The following is a 19298-nucleotide window of genomic DNA, read 5'->3' on the forward strand; positions in this document are numbered from 1 at the left end:
AAGCACTGTATTAATTCACTCCTGTACCTCGCTTGGGATATTTTTTAAATTACATGCACTGATTGCACATAATCACGTACTTATTGGAGCAGCATTATGCGTTCCTTAATATGGTTCGATTCGCTTCAGTATCGCGAATGCGATGTAAGCCTCTGTTACATCGCATCGCACGGGGCCAGCGCGTACACCAGCATGGCTCCACAAGATCAGACTTTCCGCGACGTGATTCTGCCCGGCTTGTAAGACCTGTGGTGATATCGAACATTCTTTGCTTAAGTGCAGTGAACTTGAGAAAGATCGTCAATGTTTCTTTGAGGCACTTCAACGGTTAGGCTCGCCACACGACAGTGTAAATGATATCGTGTTTCCGCGTGGTCACTGGAAATTCAGGAAGGATGTCGCGGCTACTTTTGAAGTATTTAAACGTTACAGACCTCGTATGTGACTGGTGATGAGTGACACTTATGTTGGAGTGTGGTGTGGTGATATGGGGGTCCGGCACAACACTGTATGCGGGATAGTTTATAGCCCACTGGCACGTGCATTGTTGCGTCGCGCTGCGCGCGACTCTTTGGTAGCCTGCCCGCGCTTCGCTTTAAAAAGAACATTATAGTGCAATATAATCTGAAAGTAGGAAACCGGGCGGGGCAACTGCCTGCAAATCTCGCAACGCTAGATCCACCGGCAACCTACAACATCCTCGACATCCTCGTCAATGATAGACTTGAACGCAGCTGTGCAGTCTCCTGAGATCAAGTGCGCACGCACGCACGCACGCACGCACGCACGCACGCACACACACACACACACACACACACACACACACACACACACACACACACACACACACACACACACACACACACACACACACACACACACACACACACACACACACACACACACACACACACACACACAGAAACCTGGCGAAAGTGCATTCCGGCGTTTTACGTGCCAAAATCACAATTTTATGAGGCAAATAAGCCACAGTGGTTAGCGACTTCGAATTAATTACGTGTGCCTGGGGTTTCTCAAACGTATATACGGGCACCTGTAATAGTGGACAGAGGAGGCAAAGATTCTGTCGACCTACGAGAACGACAGATTCCTATCTTCTTCTGGTGCACAGAAAGTCAATGAGCGCGGATCTCCTTCGAGCGCTTACTTGACACCACACCGGATGACGCGCGCTGTGGTAATGAAATCTCGGAGTCAACGAATGAACGCGTGCGTGCGTATATATCTTTCTCCGTGGTACATACAGCTGTTATCCGTTCGCCGTTGCGTATTCACTGCGCTCGCATGCGTAATATATTTGAGCAAATGTTGCCCCTTAAGCGAGACACGACATCTTATTCACAGTTTAGTATCTGGGAGGTATCTATGCTTTCAGCCTGTCCCTTTTTCTTATTATTTGTTGATAGCAGCGCAACATCGAGGACAACTGGCGACCTTGAACGAAAATGAAGCGTTCCCTGTTGGTTCCAACTGCACCCCTTTAGGCAAAATACGACGTGAACTGACAATGAAGCACGCCGCTGTTCTGTATTGTACTGATCACAGCCTGAGCCTGCGAAGTTTTGGCTAGAAGGAAGATGCACGAGCTTGGGCAGGTGATTCCTGGGTGGACCGACCACTCGAAGCACTTAAGGGAGCTGAGTGCCTCCAACACATTTTCACCCGTATACAACGCAATTCAGTACGGTAAGGGACAGCGTTTACAGTCATATTGCATCTCACACCGTGTCGACGCTCTGTGTCAGGGACACGGTGCTCTGCGTTCAGCGTCCTGCCAGCGATTACTTTGCATGAACGAGGACGGATTTTACTCTTTGAGACCTGCCGAAGAGTAACTTCGAAGCGCCGTCGTACTTGTTGAAATGGACGCAGAGACAGCAGAAGAACTACTAATTTTCTGTTATCCCGGTCGGCACTGTGAGCTAGCGGAAGGAAGGCTTGCAGTCATACAGTGATTGATTGAACGATTCATTGATTGATTGGCTTATTGTATATAACGCCCAAAAAAGGTAACACTGACAGTGAGTGACACTGTACGATCGCTGCGGATTAATTTTGATTCACTTGGTCCTTTAACGTGCTTCTAAATCTATTTACTGCATGAGCGCAATGATAATTCGCCCATTTTCCGACTACGAGCAAGTTTTCATGCGGCCGGGCGTCTGCAGCAGTGCGGTATCTCGCGAAATTGCCAAGCAGGAAGTGCAAGATCGTGCTGGTAACTGCGCTGAACCATACTGGGACTATAGGGACAGCACTACGCAAAATACACACTGGTGTACCAGCACTGTTTTAACTGATGTGCTGATTGGTTACGTTTCGTTTCGTATAAGTGTTCATCTATATAGGATTCTGCGGTAATCCTATCATTCGTTTCCCACTAGCGCGCAAAGGTAAAGCTTTTTTTCATGACCTTTTTCATCTCGGCTATATCATGTGGACTGCGCAGTTTATTGACTGAGCGTGCACTCAGATAGTCGGCACAATATAACACTAGCAGTAGACACAATATTTGCACGAATGAAGATATAGCGGGGAGGCATGCAGAGATACATTGTCGGGCAGAACTGATAACCGCGCATGCTCACCGTAATGCCTGCAAATGCTGACTATCCTAGTCCTCTGTCATGAGATGAGAGACTCGGACGAGATGCTCCTGCGTCTTCTGGACAGGCCACCTGGAAAAAGGAACAGATGTTCGTCAGGTATCTAACGCTGCGACAGCGTTTGCGTGGTTGAACACATTTCGTTGGTGAATGCAACGCTGAACGCGTATACCCAGTCGTCGTCACGAACGAGATCAATCAGGGCACGAACTGCACACAAGGACAACGACCGGTCAGTGACGAACAGGCGTAATGAACGAGGAGTTTTGCGAACAATGGGCAGGGTATTATAGTCTGCGTAGCTCATACTATGCGACGAACAAGCAGGGCCATCTTTTAAATAAGGCGCAGTATACAGCCTGGTGCACGGCATTTATACCTATCACAGTTCACTGGCAATGTACAGCTACAATAACGAAGGAAACATCCGAGGATATCGAGAAGCCAGTTTACTTACAAACTCGAATTAAAGCGAATTACAAAGCAGCCACATCATTTACAACTCTTGCGCTATTTCACTCCGATGAGCATTGCGGTGCATAGCAAATGCTTATTATCATTTTTTACCGTTAAAAATTTTGCCAATGTCTGTCTTCCAGCACGCATTTTGAATCCGCATGTACACACCCATCTCTCCCTAGGTCATCGGCAGTGTAGCGGCACTAAAAGAGGCGCGGTGACGTCATCACCGTTTGACCGCAAAAAGTATCTCTGCCACCCCTCCTTTGCCCCCCGCATGTGCCTAGGGCGCAAGTGTGGCCGTTCTCACGCCCACGCGCTGGCGGTCGGCCGTGTCGTCCGGTGTATGTGGGTGGCCGCGATGAGAAAATAGCCGCGTAAACAAAGACGCGCTCTCGGAGGGAGGAGACCGCGGCTCGAGAGCTGCGGCTGCTCGCCACCTCAGAGGCCTTGGCCGCGCTCCAGGCTGGCCGACGCGGGTCCGCATGGCCCGCATTCTAAACATGCCGACGTAGCGACCGGTGTTTGCGGCCACTATAGCGGCATGTAGCACTCCGCCCAGCATTAGGACAGAGCGGCACCACAGCAGCGCAAACAAGGCCCATCGCTGCAAGCGCTGTCGCGCCGTTACATGTCCGTTTAGCGTGGATTTTGCAGAATCGTGTATCAGCGTGAACGAAGGAAGTGACGTATATAAGCTACCATTTCTCATGGGGATGATGATGACTATCTGTCATGCGAGAGCGATCAGAGTTTCAGTAACTAATGCGTACTTAATTGTAGTGGCCTCGCAATAACCCTTTCTCCAAACCCGAGAAAGCACGTTAGTGTGATGCTTTTTCAATATACTCTCGAAGTAATCTTCAAAAAGCACCTATACTAATAACGTAAGTTTAGAAAGCGCAGTGGTAGCTCCCAAGCGAATATTCCTCTTACGTATATATGGGGGCGCCGACAGTCATGGTCCTGCTTGTTATGCGAGTTATACCACGCGCTCGTGTCATTCCTTCTTCGTTCAATGGTCCAGCTACGGGAAATTAGGCTTTTTGGACCGCGCGCGCGTTCTCGTAATGCGGACTTACTTGTATAATCCATTTATTACAGATTTCCTATCTTATGGGCGCACGAGGAAAGGCCGGAGACACGCCCCCTTTTCGCAACTGCATCGAGGCGGTGAGATACGAGATCCAGCGCTGGCGGACGCGTGCGCACACGTAATCAAACCGCGCACGAGCCATGCTTCCGGCGACGACTGTTTCCTCGCGCTTTCTTCCACCGCTGAAGCACGTGACGGCACCGGCTTGTGCGCTCGGCGCCGAGGATGCCTTTCGGAGATGATACTCCGGGACCCGAGCTGCCAAAAGAAACCAGCAGGCGCCCAACTAATACCATAAGTAATAAAGATCGCGATCTCTCACCTTTCCTATACGTAACAGGGCGCTAAAGGCGCTCTAGCCCCAAAACTATTTATCGTCAATGGATTACACCACTGTTACGCGAATTGCTGCGCTGCTGAGCTCGGGGCCGACGGGATCGACTGCCGGCCACAGCGGCCGCGTTTCGATGGGGACGATATGCAAGAACACCCGTGTAATTAGATTTAGACGCACGTTAATTAAACAACCCTTGGTAGCTGAAATTAATCCGGATTCCCTACGGCGTGCCTCATAATCACCTCGTCCTCTTGCCACGTAAAAACCCAGAAGTTGTTATTATTACACAGTGGCGAGTGTAGGAAAGAGAAACGCGCTTCTGTATCGTATGGGTGCGTGACTTGCAGCGGGATTCGTTTCACTCGCCGTGGTGGCTAAGCAGCTATATAGGGCGTCACGCTGCTGAGCACAAGGGCGAGGGTTCGATTCCCAGGTACAGCTGCCGCATTTAGATGGTGGCGAAATGGCGCACGTTAAAGTGCCCTAGGTATATATATAGTCTCAAAACCAACCCGGAATTCCCAATATACGGCGTGCCTCATAATCTTATGAAGTTTTGTTGTCACGTGAAACCCCTGAATTTATTCAACATTTATTTAATTTTAATTTGCCGTAAGTTTTGGCTCAGAGGACGTGGCCTGCGCCACCGTTTTCGCCGAGAAGAGCTTCTGGGCGCACTGTATGACAGAAATTAAAAATAGAAATGGATCCTTACAGCCGTACTTAGTAAGCATCCATTTTTTTTTCTCGGTTTCGATATGGCCGTTGAAATTCGATGATAAATATCTTAAATTATGTCTTAAATATATTAAATTATCTTTTTTTTCTTTATTTCTAAAAAAATGGGTATGTCATATATTACGACGCCCTACAAGCTTCCGACCTAAACAACTGCCCTCAAGTTAACAATAAAAAAGTGAACTAAAATAGGTTTTCTTTATTAGTTCTTGAAGGCAACTTTAGCTGCGGCAAGGTATTTCCGCCTCAACGTAGAGTTCGTGTGCGAAAAGGACACGTGCCTCACTGTCATAAAATGTTTATAAAAAGTCTGTATTGTCTAAACAAAAACACCGTGCCCGTTTTTTCCAAGCCAAACAATTACCCGAATTCTGTATTAATATAATGTAGTTCTATATTCTTACGCTCTACTACTATGAAACGACCAGCTGCACCTATAACTCCAGTTACGATGAACAAGTACTAAGCAAAGAAATGAGCGGAAGCGCGAGCAGGCTGTGGATTTGTGGAACGTTTTATTGCTTCTATTCAAACAAATGTCATAAAACGGCGGATGCCACTTTGCTAAACAGCTGGAGCTGCTCAGAAACGACTGATACAGGGGGGGGGGGGGGGGGGGCGTGTAAGTGTGTTTCTTTAGGCGACACATATTTAATAAAAAATCACCTGTCGGAGAATTCGAGTCTTTTATCTCGATTACTCGAAGAGGTGGCCATTACAAGCACGAGAAATCTACATGCACACGCATCATTCTTAAATAGCGCTGAAATTCCACGAACAATATAGAATACAAGGAATGTAAATGCGTAATCGACGAATTCACGCAATCTCACTGAGTTTTTAGCTAATAATACTATACGGCACGTACTGCAATTCGCGAATTGCAGCCAGCCAGTTCGCAAGGCTGGTGTGCACTTTTGATGAGTTATTAGCATGACACGATGTTCGAGATATACGCCGTCAAACGAGCGGTAAAAATTGACTGGTGTGCCACTTATATGTGTACTTTTTGAACAAAGCGCTGTTTTAATCGTCGTACACTTTAGGAATGAACATATCGAAACCGGTGTTATCTTCGGAAATTCTTCGAAGCGGATACGAATAGCGAACTCACCTGCTTCAATTTGTAAATTGCAATAGGTATTTAAAATAATTAAACGCTAACCGCAAGAACAGACATACATCAGGGGCCGAATTCACAAAACTCCTCTTTCGCAAGTGTGTTTTCCCATTGGCTGACTTCGCGGAGCTCAGAGCTAAACTGTCATGTGGAGAAAATAAAAATTCAAGAAAAAAAATTACAGCCAGTGACACGACGTGAAAGCCGTCGGACAGCGAAGCTGAACGCGCGCGAGTGTGTGTGATCCGAGCATCGTCACCATCACTGCCGCCAATCTGTTTTATTTATATCTTTATTCACCCCCCCCCCCCTCTGGGCACGTGACCTGCGTGACTACTACTACTACTACTGCCACTGCTACTACGACGACGACGACGGCACAAGGTAGTCTAAGACAACTTCGTCGTAAAAATAAATCTATAAAATCCTGCCTGCCGGGCACAGACTGGAGCCGTCATCGAGAGCGTCGTCGTCAGGTGCCGTCGAAGCGCGGCAGAGTGTGCGCACCCAGCACGCGCTGTTTGTCGAGCGGTTCATCGGCCGCCGCCTCGGAAAGAGAGTCGTCGTCCGGCAGCAGATGCGAGAGAGCTGTCTGCGCGCCGTCGTCGCATGATAGCGCGGGGTCTTCCAGCGCCGGCAGGTGACCGGCTTCCCACGGACTCGTGGAATGCGCGCACCTCATTCATGTATAGTGACACGCGCGCCGCCGAAGCAGGATACATACAAGTGGGCGTCGTCGATGCGCTGCCACCGCGTCGGCTCTCCGACAGCTGTTTGACGTCCGCGGTCACTGTTGTCGGCGCTTTTTTCGGCCGCCACCTGCTAAACTGTGAATAACTTCGGTGACATATCGCCGCAGGAAATGAAGGTCAAGTTGCCGACGTTATGCGACTGATTATATAGGACCAAGGCGACGCTCCATATTACTTACACCGTTGCCTTATAGTCACCGTTCATGCGCGACTGATCCTTCGGAAGGGGATGAAACCCGAGCCTCCAACATCGACACCAGATGTTGCCGCGTCCTATCGCGCGAGCAGAACAAACAAGCGCGAGCAGACGACGACGGCTCTCAGCTGCTGAAAGAGAGGTCGCGGGTTCGATTTCCGGTCGCGGAGGGAATCGAACTGCATCAACCGTTCCTCTGCAGGTTGTATGTGAACATTAAAAAGAGCCTCCGATAGGGCAAAATTCTACCTGCGATGCTCAGTCGCCTCTTTTTGTCACTTGACTCGGTCGCCATGACCACCAATTCCCTCCCTAACATCCATCCGAACAGCAAATTCTCAGCCATAATCGACTGCCGTTCCCTTTTATGCGCTCACTCGAATGGATGCGCAGCCGTTGTCCGCTCTTGGCATTGCACGACCTCTCCAATTCTATTTCTTCCTAGGCCATTCGCTGCTTCCATTCGGCTAGTTAAGAGCTGGCAGGATATGCAGATTATAGACATTTGTTTTCACGGATGTAGGAATGTCGTTGAATGTCGTCAGTCACAATGACTGACATGTGCTCCAGGCCGTCTTTCTTAGTCTGGAGATTTCCTGCTCACACCGTGTTCCTCTGACTACTTGGCAATGATGAACCGTATTTTTTACAAAAGAAGGGGAAAAAAAGCGAATGAATGTAAATAACCGTAACCGAAAGATGTGAGCAGCCCCTCCAGTACCACTTTCGGTGGCGGGTCAAGGGGTGTTGCAAAGACGGGAGTAAACGAGCGAAAGCAGGACAAAAATAATTATTGCCGTTGTCACGGACGTTCGCACGGACTAAATGATCACAACAAAGCACGGTTATATTGCACCACCGTCTAATACTTGCACCACAGAAGGTATTACAGGTATATCCTTCGTCACCACGGAGTTTACAGGCCGCCGATTCGGCCATCATGCATGCACAGTGCGGACCATGTATAGGCATTGGCCAACGCCGCGTCCGGCAATGGTCGACACTAGAGGAACGCGAATCTTTGGGGTCGATCCAATGCAAACCGCAACATCAAGGTAGGGTCCGACCAGGGTATGCAGTCGAGCGTGTCTTGACTAACGTCCATCCCACTCATACATTGTACAAAAAAGAAAAAAAAAAGAAACGATATTTTACGCCGTGTTTTTATGTTGTTTCTTTATAGGGGCCCTGCAGCACTTTTCCAAGTAACCATCGAATGGCTTCACTACAGGAGTTTATTGCCTCACGAATCGACCGCCGCGAAAAATCTTTAGAATCCGTCAAGTACGAGCGGAGTTACAGAGATTTGTCGCACGCTGTAATGGCTTTCTCTCTTCTCTCGTCCCGATGAACGCGCTGGAAGCTAAGCAAGGAGGGGTGGCACGGGGGAAAGAAGCTACGTGACGCTCGCGTCATGAGCCTGAGCACTTTTTTTTTTTTTAACGCGCGGCTAATCTTCAGTGAGAGCGCGCGCGCGAGCACGTGGCGGCCTGCCGCGGCGGGCGCAGTAACTATGCAGCCCACGATGCTCAAATGAGCCAATGGCCGTGAATTTGGGTACATGGCGCGGTCATTTGAGTATATGGCCTCATTTGTCGAGAGAAGAGGGAGCGATTTTTAGCTGACTTGGAGAATTAATCGTAAGTTCCAGGCCGCGTGCTGCTCTATAATGTTTGGCTCGCGTGTTCTCAGGAGCCTCCACTACCAATCGGGAGCGTTTTCTGACCATGCTGAAAGAGTTTTGCAGGGCTCCTTTAACGTCAACCTACGAAAAGAAGAACAGAATTGATAGATGCTCGTCTTCATGTTGTAATCGAGCAACGTTATCGGCGCGCTCACTGCCGACAAAATGCCACGAAATGACCTGGCAGTCACCGAAATATGGCCTCGTACATCTTCTCAGCCCGGTGGTTTAGGGCTGACAGTAATTACTGCAGCGCAGCTTCGAAGTCTCAAAAGGAATCTGAGCGTTTATCGCGTTCGTCGTTCCCAAAACGCTGTGCCTCTCTGCAAGTCGCGCGGTCACGTCGACACCAACGCTCGGTTAGCTTTCCATTCTTCACTTGACAAACACCGGTCCCTTGCCGCCTTGGTCTCGATTATGAACTCCATGTTTGCAACATACGTTCGTAATAACGTCGTGCGTTTTTATGCAGAATATTTACGCATCAAGGTCCGTAGAAGACGTCCGCCTCTCAGAAGCTATCGGATTCAAAGCGGATGGAAGTATATTAAATGGTCTGCGGTTGAGGTAAGCAAGGTGCGTTTGGAATATTGATGGTAAAAAAAAAAAAAAAGCGGGGATGAGATTTATACAGAAGCGAAGTTGTTACAGGTGTTGGTAAAAGTACATTGCAGAAATAAAGGCTTGTATATAAAAAAAAGAACAGATATTCCCCGGATGCACTCATTATAACAAACGGCCTATAGGTGGCTGCTTGTCGCCGCCCTTTCGAAAGGCGACGTATGCATGCGCCTAAGACGACTGGAAAGCTATAGCGATACGGTGAGGCTATCTTACCGTGCACTTTATATCACGCCAACGTCGCTTTTAAAAATTTTTTCAGACACGCGAACGCCGCAAAGACGAAGTGAACGCGCAGCTCGCGCGCATCGATTCACGAGGCGCGCGAGTGGTGATGCGTTTTCCTTTTTTTTTTTTTTGTACGAGACGCCGGCTTTTCGCTCAAGGTCACGTTCGCATGAGGCACATAATAAGGCTTTAGCCTTAATAACGATCATCATCGTCCCCACGGAGGCTGTATTCCGAAGGAGATGGACCAGCAGAATGTTCACGTGCCTTAATTCTATAAATGTATAGTACACTCAAGATCCCTCGTCAACGGAACGTTCAACAATGGCGCCTAACATGTTAATTACTGGGGGAACTTAATTAAATCAGTCGATTACAATGCTCGTTGCCTGAGAACTTGAGGACGTGAAATCGGGCGAGTTGGTCATTCGTAGTAAACGTGCAAGAGGGTGCTACGAACCGAACAAAGGCAGAGCGCCGTGTTAGCTTTTCTTCATCCTGTTCACAAGGCGCAAGTTTACCCTACAATTAGCCATTTCGGAATGGGATCATTTTCCCAGTGATATAGCTGAAATAACTGACCAAGCTGTATTCAAGGCCACTCTTAATGAGGCGTTCGGAAAAGTAGAATCTTGAAGCACTTATAATTATTTTTAAAGTTTAAAAATAGCCCAACCGATTCTTCTTAACCTTGCTGTATTTTTATTGCAATTACTGTTACGATGTCTGAATATGCAGGTCAGATGAGGTAAGCTCATTTTTGTATAACGTAGGAAATGTTGCAGCATGACGATGCTAATTGAGAAGCAGTGCATTACTAGCAATACCATTCTTTTTCCCAAACGGCATGGTTGTAACTGAGGTCGTACGACCTCATGTCAGGTGTACATACCTGTGTGTTCAGTTACACTTTCATACGAATTGTTAACCTCCCCTATGTAATGCCCATTCCGGGCCCTTGGGATAAATAAATGAAAAAACACAACTAAGGTGCGGTTCCACTAGACATGGTGACGCACTACGCGAATCATTTGCGTGGCACATCGTCACTCAACCGGCATGAACTGCTCGATGCCGGAGCCGTCGTCGGCAGGAAAACAGGCGCGCGTACGGCGGTGCTCAAACAGGCCCGTCAGCACAAAAATGGTCGTAAAGAAAGGACGATATCTGCGCCCGGCAAACAGGCACAAAGGAGCCGCTGGAATTTGCATCCACGGCGGCGGCGCGCTTCAGACGCGCGCTGCTCCCGCGCCCGGCGTCGCCGCCGGAAGGGTTTGCTCTACGCCCCACAAATTTGCGGGGGCGGCTGGACGACAGCAAAGTCGTAAAGGGGCTCGCGGATCTGTGCGGCTCGTTTCCTCTCCGTCACTGGAACAACGCAGGGAACAGAGCCCAGGGATTTCCCAAAGGAGGAAATATGCCAGGGAAAAAATAACGCTCCCGAAGGAGGAGATGCTTTGTGTGCGAGGTGGTGACCAGGATGTAGACGGTTACAATGTAGAGAGTGAAAAAAAAAAAAAAAAAGAAACGATGAGGGAGCGTTCGCGAGGTGAGACTGCTAAAACGAATTTCCTTGCGCAAGCTTTCACCGGCTCGAGCAGTAATGGGCCTCAAGACGTGACGCCGCCTCTGCCTGAATTCAAAACGTGAAAGACGCCTCCAGTGATTCGCGAGAAGGATTTACTCGCCGAAAGTATCACTGAGAAGGCACCGGATCTCTGCGCACGGGCTCCAACAATGACGACAGAGTTCCGTCAGTCGACAATTCAACGCTTTCAGATTCGTCCGATTTATTTATTTAGTTAGTTATCTAGCTCGATTTCTGTTTTCAATTTTCTACACGACATACGGTGCCCTCATACTGGCCGACTGTTTGAGAAGCCGTCCCCGACTAAATTTGTTGCGCTCGCATTTATTTTATGATATTGTTTGTAAGAATACGATGGCTCACCGATAAAAACTTGAGGAGCTCAAATGCCGTCGAAATCAACCAGGAACCTCCTATTTTTTTCAAAATGTCCCGCACGTTATCTTTCGGGCTTTCATCTCTCTCGTAAAAATTTATACATCGTAGAACACAACACTTGTACATTTTCAATCGTCTGCCGAAGATCGCATCAACGAAGGAGCGGCACATGTGCCAAACGGAAAAGAAAATAGCCAAGCTAATTTTTTTTTTATCAACTGTATAATGGTATGCTAAACATTGATCCCGGGCTCTACCTGCGGCCTCCAGGCAGAGTGTCACCCCGGTCCTCCCACCCGTACGTTGTTAGACAATTTGTGTCTAGAGTTGATGTTTACAAACATTCTCTGCTGGTCAAAACAATTGAAGAATGGAATAAACTAAGCCCCGAAATGTTTGAAGGTGTGAATTCGCTCGCGAGTTTCGAAGAAAAGCTTCAGTCACTCGCTGTCTAATTTTGAGATTCTTATTGTTATGTATATTTGCACAACATCATTTCTATGCTGCTGTTTTGTATTTTCTTATGTGCTGTTTATTAGGGGTGTGCGGATATTCGAAAGTTTCGAATATTCGTCGAATATTACATTCGAAATATTCGTATTCGATTCGAAAATCGTGTATTCGAAAAGTTTCGAATATTCGATAACTTCGAATATTCGAAAAATTCTAATATGCGATTCGATTATCATGTATAAAATAACTCGTCTTCCACATTTCTGCTGCGTTCGTATAGCTAAAAACGTTGCCGAGAGGAGCGATAAACATCGTAAGTACACGGAGGCACGATATCTGCCTGCGACGAGCGCCCCAATACGTATGATTTATTGCTGGTGCATTTCCGACGTGCAGCGCTGTTGGCGATCATGTAACCGTACATTTTCAATATTATGCGGCCGTAACGTGCCGCACTACCACTCGTTCACTATGCGGGACCACTTCTGAAGAAAGACAGTGACCCATGTGACTGGTGGCGGACTATAGACACCTTCAGATACCCCAGTCTGGCAAAGCTTTGCCCCATGTACCTCCCTATACCAGCCACTTCTGTTCCAAGCGAGCGTGCCTTTTCAGTGGCAGGGGGGTGGGGTGTCTCTGTTGGAAGGGAGCGCCTGCTGCCTGATCATGTGGAGCAACTCATATTTCTTCATGATAACATCTAGTCATTACTTTCAGTGTGCCGTGATATTTGCTTGTGTTGTGATGTGCATTGTGCTAGCCTGGACATTGTGTTCTGGAGATAGCAGTGTATGTTGTGTTGCCAGTCAGGCTGTTAATGTTTTTCTTTCTTTTTTTTTTCAAATAGCTACATGTTAAAATATCGTTACTGTGGAGGCATTTTTCCTTTGATATTCGATATTCGATTCGATATTCGAAGGTGGATATTCGTATTCGATTCGTATTCGAAAAATTTGATATTCGCACACCCCTACTGTTTATACATTTGTTTTTGAGTTCGCATTGTGCTGTTTGTACTATGCTGTTTGTATATTTTCTATGCTGTTTGCATATATTCTTCCAGTGTTGTAAACTTTCCCACCCTGTAACAGCCCGAAAGGGCTCACAGTATTGAAAATAAATAAATAAATAAATAAATAAATAAATAAATAAATAAATAATATACACGAGCCCAAATTGACGTGACCAGACTAAACAATATACGTGGGCCGTATTCAGAAAAACGTCTTACAGTACGATTGCTCGGGAAATAAAATCCGGCCAATCATGAGGCTGGTCGTAATATTAGCGAAGGCGGCCGCGAGCCAATGACAAACAGGGCTTGCGAACGAAACGCTTTGTGTGTATTCGGCCCCACGGCCCGTATATGCACAGAGATGACATAAGCCAAGATTGTTCGCAAGAGTAAATTTTAGCCAATCCTGATGCCCGATATATCTTTAGCGAAACCGGTTGGCCAATAGCAATGAGCACTTACAAGCGATAAGCTTTGCGAATTCGGCCCCCTGAATTTCACATTAGGGGATGCACAAAGCTTGCATTCCGCTAGCCGTTGGGGCCGAACCCAATAATATGACTTTCGCTTCTTGGGTGTGCAAGCCGCTTACGGTCCCCTAATGTGAAACTCTAACGCGTTTCGTTGTTCTATTCGTCCGTTGCTTTCCAAATAAGGATGCCTCCCTGTATCTCGGTACTGCAATCTGTCAGCCCTCACTGCAGACCTAAAGTACTCAGTGTACTATGCGGCAACTTGTCGATTAGCGCCGGTTTCCGCGAACGACGGTGGAAGCTGCGCGCTCAGGGCAGGCACGGTTATTGTATACAGGTGGAATAGGGCCATGTGCTTTTCTTACAAAGGGAAAAAGCCACAGAGGTCATATATACAAGCGAATATTCGCGAAAACGGGTCCATAAAATAATAAAAAGCCAACGACGAACAAATGAGCCGCTGCTTCCATCCTGGCGTATGTACAGAACGAGACGGGTGATCGAGGTTTCATCCGCTTGAAGCTCGCGACCATAAACAGACGGACTGACCCCACCGGTCAGCTCAGAAAACATACCAAGCAAACGGCCCATTAGGGCCAACGGATGGCACGGATTCTCTCCTTCCACCGTCATCAGTACACTTCTTGTGCGTCCTGCGCTTAATCGTGCCGCCTGTTGCCTTTGTCTATACGCACGATGGATGTAATCCGCTAGCCTCAGTGCGCGCCAACGCCGCCTTTGAACCATACAGCCACTACATAGGAACAACTGCGTCGCAAAGCCGAAGGCCGCTAAAACGCCGATCACGACTGCAGGTCACGGCCGTCGCGTGAATACAACGAGGCGTGCGTGTTCAAAGGCTGCTCGTCGGATGTCCGACACCATGAACTGCTGGTTCATGTGCGTCGGGCCTCAGCGGACAGGGAAGGAGTCGTGACGCTGAGCCAGTATAAAAACGGAAAGCATGTATTGAGCTCGAGAGGCTATTAGCTACAGGCTCAGTTGGTCAGCACTGAAAGCTTACATCCCTGGCTTAATATACACGAGAGTGGTGCGTGAAAAAGTCACAAACCGTACGCATCAGAAAGTGACCTCGCTGCCACATATATGGTTGTTCGTGTTGATGCTGTTACAATGTTTATTTCAAGTGCAGTATTGCGTGATGAACTGGACTGATTGTTATAGTAGTTTGGGTACTTGAAGGTAACAGTGCTAAAAACAGGACCACGAATGACGAACTGAACGCGCTCATTAAACATTTCCATTATGAAGGTTGGGGGGCGGAGGGGAGTAAGGACTGTTAAACAAACATACCTCAAGTCAATCTCTGTCTTAACAGCCTGAACGCGTAACAAGCGCTATCTAACTTCGATCAGATGCCTCACTATCGCTGATCCTCTGCACGACCACAAGGGCCGACTTGGTCTGCAGTCGAAGCACAGCATAACATAAATTTAACTTGCTGCGATAGCCACTATAGTCCGCATAAAAGAAGTCAAAGGGCATGCACAACAACAGGAATCCCCCATTTAAGCGAGGCGAACCTCGAAAACGCGAGTAAGCATACGGAATCGCTCGCAGCGTGCTTCCCACGGCGTCTAAAAGCCACTCACGCATAAGCAGCAACCATTAGTCAGTCGAGCGTGCACGTATAGGACGGCCATGGTTCCCATTCGTGATAATTGCGCCGCTCTTTTAATACTGCGAACAGTTAACGTTCCACCCTTTTATTACTTAAATCACCCAGCAATAATGTCAAACCTTGTGATTTACTTGCGGATATGTGCTTCGCTGGCCTTCCGCAGCAAGCGTACGCATACTGCGAACACGGCTGGACAAAGGCTGCGGGCTGGCCATATCAGCTTGCCGACATAATGTGCGCCAAGTCACGCTACACCATGAGAAAGAGCCTGAAATGAGGCATTCATTGCTTGGTAACCCAACAAGATAGGAGCGCACTGATAGAGCTTTTCGTTCCCAAGTGGTGTTTCCGGCCGCTAATAATATGTCGAATGTCTTGATTGGGTGGCGCATAATCTTACGAACAGTTTTCTCTTATATAGGAACTATGTTGCGGGTTCCGGCATGCGGCCATTGTCCCTCCCAAACGAACTCTGCTGAATGGCTAGCTCAAGCAACAGTCTAGTGGAACCAAAGGTATAGCTGACCGCGCGTCTGGTTGACCTCCCTGCCTTCGTTTCTCGTGGCCTAATTCGTCGCTGCAGCTGTGAAAAAAGCCTCCATTGAGGCCAGGATTGAGTAACTCAGAAACCGACCATCCTAGAATTTCTTTCTTTCTATCTTTCAGCTGCGGCATACGACGACCGAGCACACTATAGATATCCATTCCAAAATCCACGGTCCTGAGTCGTGAAGACATGTAGCGGATAATTGCAGTACTACGAATGCATTCTTGCATAATTCTTGCATATGGGGGAATGGAGCCTACGCCAGCGGCATGTCCGCGCCGGAAAGCACGTCGCGCGAGCGCTGTACCGATGAGCCGATGAGCATCGTAGGGAGCAGGAGGAGAGCGAATGCTTGCCCGTGGCCTACAGGGAGCCGCTCCTAGATTCAACCGCCGGATGTGGGTCGGGAAAGCCCCCGTGGCCTGCGGCGCGCGCGCCGCGCCGCTGACGAAGCGGCTACGGCTGCGCACGCCGCCGCACGCGTATTCGCCTTCCGCGAAGCCATTTCGCGTAGAACACGCATCCGGATTAGCGCCAATCAGTGCGCGCTCTCGCAGACGTCTGGCCGTGAACGCACGCACCCGTCACTTCCGTCTGACCTGTCCGGGCGCGATGGACGACGGACCCGCGCGACGACCCCGCCGACCTCGCCTCGGGCGAGCGGTCATGCGACAGCCGAGAGGACGACACGCGAGACAAAGCTCAGTCGGAGGAAGCTGGCGCCCGGAACGATGACAGGAAGCCGAGTGACCTAGAAGTAGTTAGAGCGCGCCCGTAATACGAGGCAATTGAGATCGCGGTGAACGGTTATGACGACAATTTTCGTTGGGTTAAATCATTATGCCTCTCTCCCTCTCTCTCTCTACCCTTTAATCGGGTCAGGTTGTTCCTCAATCTCGCTACCCTGATAGTATGTACGCATGCTCTTATTGAAACGAATTCGCTAAAGAACACGTTTTCAATCACTTTCTCGGACGCTGAAATGTAGTAGACGTGGGGGAAGCTGTCATTGACGGCTTGCGTAGCATGCTTATTAGGTGAGCGCCGGATGCACCTGCAGTACAGCCTCGCTTACGGTCAGACCGGGGCTCCCCGAACGAGGCATGCTCCGACTGCCACCCGGGCACTGTCTCATCATCCCGTCTCCCGGTAGTCTATGCCCTGTTACGGAACACGTCAATAAACCGGAGATGGTCTGTACGACCAACCTGTCTGCATCATTTATAAGCGAGCCTGTGTGTCTATTATTAGTGCATGCCGTAAGAAACCTGTTCAGTGTCTCATTTCTGTGCAGGCCAACTGGTTCACAAGCACGTCGTGCCTTGTGATGCAACATTATTCTAACGCTGAATAAAAGTTCCGCCTTCTCTGCAAGGTCCATCACGGTAGCCGAGTGCATGACGCACCCGTCATTCATATCTGCGGCGAGTCTCTCAATTGTAATGAGTCACTTCGCCTTGTTCGCTCAGTTTCGCGTACACCGATTCACACAGCGCGTGGTATGTACGTTTTTTGTTTGTTGATGAAAAATTTGTTTGTTCCTGCTCTCACTCGTTTAGTTCGCCTCACTTATAAATCAGCACTGAAAAAAAAAGGAAAGGAAAGGAAGCAGCGCGCATTTACGGCAATGTTTTATCTGGCAAAGTCACAACACCAACACCGTGGCGCGTGGTTCGTGTCAGATATTTTTACGGGCAATAAATTCGCGGAGTCCAGTGAAAGTGTGCTCACTGCCCGCTTACGGCTTTAAAAACAACAACAATAATTGAAAGACCCGGAGCACACGGTCATATTTTTACTTCGTCCCACGTGGGTTTCCCCGCGTACGCCTAAAACGTTGTCTTCTGTCGTAATTCAAGCACCAGTGCAACGGATAGCAACGAAGGGATGAGTTTGAATGCCCGCTAAGTGTTTTGTAGACACAGATCCCGATCGGGCCGGCGAGAACGGCTTTTAAAGGCACCAGGGTTAAAGATTATTCTGAGTTGAGAGGGAGAGAGGGACAAAGGGCAAAGGCAGGGAGGTTAACCAAGCACGTGCTCGGCTGGTACACTAAATTTGCAGAGGAGAAAGGGGCAGTATACTAGACAGAATGGAGAAGGCAAATGAAAAGCTCTGGTTGGCCTCATTAACCGCCTCTTTTGTTATTTTAAGGTATCCTCAAGATTTTTTTAAAAGTGCAGAGCACTTTAGGGGCCCGGGCTGTCGTATGCTGTCGTATGCTGTCATCGTCTCATGTAGCTCGGCGTAACGCTGGCGAAACCACGTGTAGCGTAGCCATCTGTAGCATAGTGAGCGCGCGCTCGCGCCAAGGAGAAGTCTTCTTCCTCTTGTTCTTCGAGTGCCTTGATGACGATATCAAGTGCGGAGCACTTTGGGAGCCCGGGCTGTCGTATGCTGTCGTCGCTTAGCGTAACGCAGGCAAAACCACGTATAAAAATAGAAAAAAAAAAGGGTAAGGAAGCGAGAAATCAAAAGAGAGAAGAGAGAAAGGGAAAGTATGAAGAAAAATAGAAATAAACAGAAATAAAGAGAGGAAAAAAAAGACCGAAAAAACTGGAAGATAGAAATAGAAAGAAAGAGAGGAGGAAAGAAAGAGAAAACCGAAGAGAAACGAAGCAGGCTTCCCAGCTCCCCATCCTCCTTCAGGCTTGGCACCACTAGCGCGAAGCTGCCTTAATATGGTTTTTAGTTCAGAGCTTCGATGCTCAGAGAAGACAACAGTAAATGTTTACACGACCTCAAATTTCCCAAATGTACGTTTCTCTCGCACACATGCCCTATAATTGAGACCCACGCATAAATTATACAGCGCCCAATCTAGGCTTAATACACCCAGAATAATACATAAGCAAGAAGTATTAACACTCAAGGGCGGACGATGAAACAGAGCAGTATTACGTGTATACAGCCAAAATAAGTGGATAAAATATCTGCGCAGCTATGTTCGAGAGCCTACCGCTACTGCACAATAGGTCATAGACCACGTCCCTCGCGTGCGCCCAAAATACTTGTAGAAGGAACGCAAGCGAACGTAAGCGCAAGACAGCGCAAGCTGCCCTTTATTCTTTGAACAGTGGTTCAACGAGTCAATTCCAACGCGAAATGAACGTCATCCTAAATGATTCCTCAGTGGACGTAGGGATCTCTTTGATATATATGCTTGAATTGTCAGACCATTTCTATGACGATGCACGTATATTTTGTACCCTATAACGCTATGCAAGAAAATGTATGTAATTACTATACAGGCAAATATGAATACAAAACAATCAGTGTACGGGCAGCGCCTTCTGCGCGCGCCAACCTGTCCTGATAAGAAAGAAAGGAATAAGTGAAAT

General features: G+C 48.2%; 1 protein-coding gene across 1 annotated transcript in view; it reads right to left on the reverse strand.

Annotated features, from left to right (window-relative positions):
* LOC119379105 (uncharacterized) overlaps positions 1 to 19298 on the reverse strand; it is a 78892-nt gene that overhangs the window by 36576 nt on the left and 23018 nt on the right. The window contains 2 exon segments of the mRNA XM_037648285.2: positions 2610 to 2637; positions 2639 to 2699. Coding sequence (XP_037504213.1) covers positions 2610 to 2637; positions 2639 to 2699 — 89 coding nt within the window.

The sequence above is a fragment of the Rhipicephalus sanguineus genome, chromosome 1 (assembly GCF_013339695.2).
Source record: "Rhipicephalus sanguineus isolate Rsan-2018 chromosome 1, BIME_Rsan_1.4, whole genome shotgun sequence".
Lineage (NCBI taxonomy): Eukaryota > Metazoa > Arthropoda > Arachnida > Ixodida > Ixodidae > Rhipicephalus > Rhipicephalus sanguineus.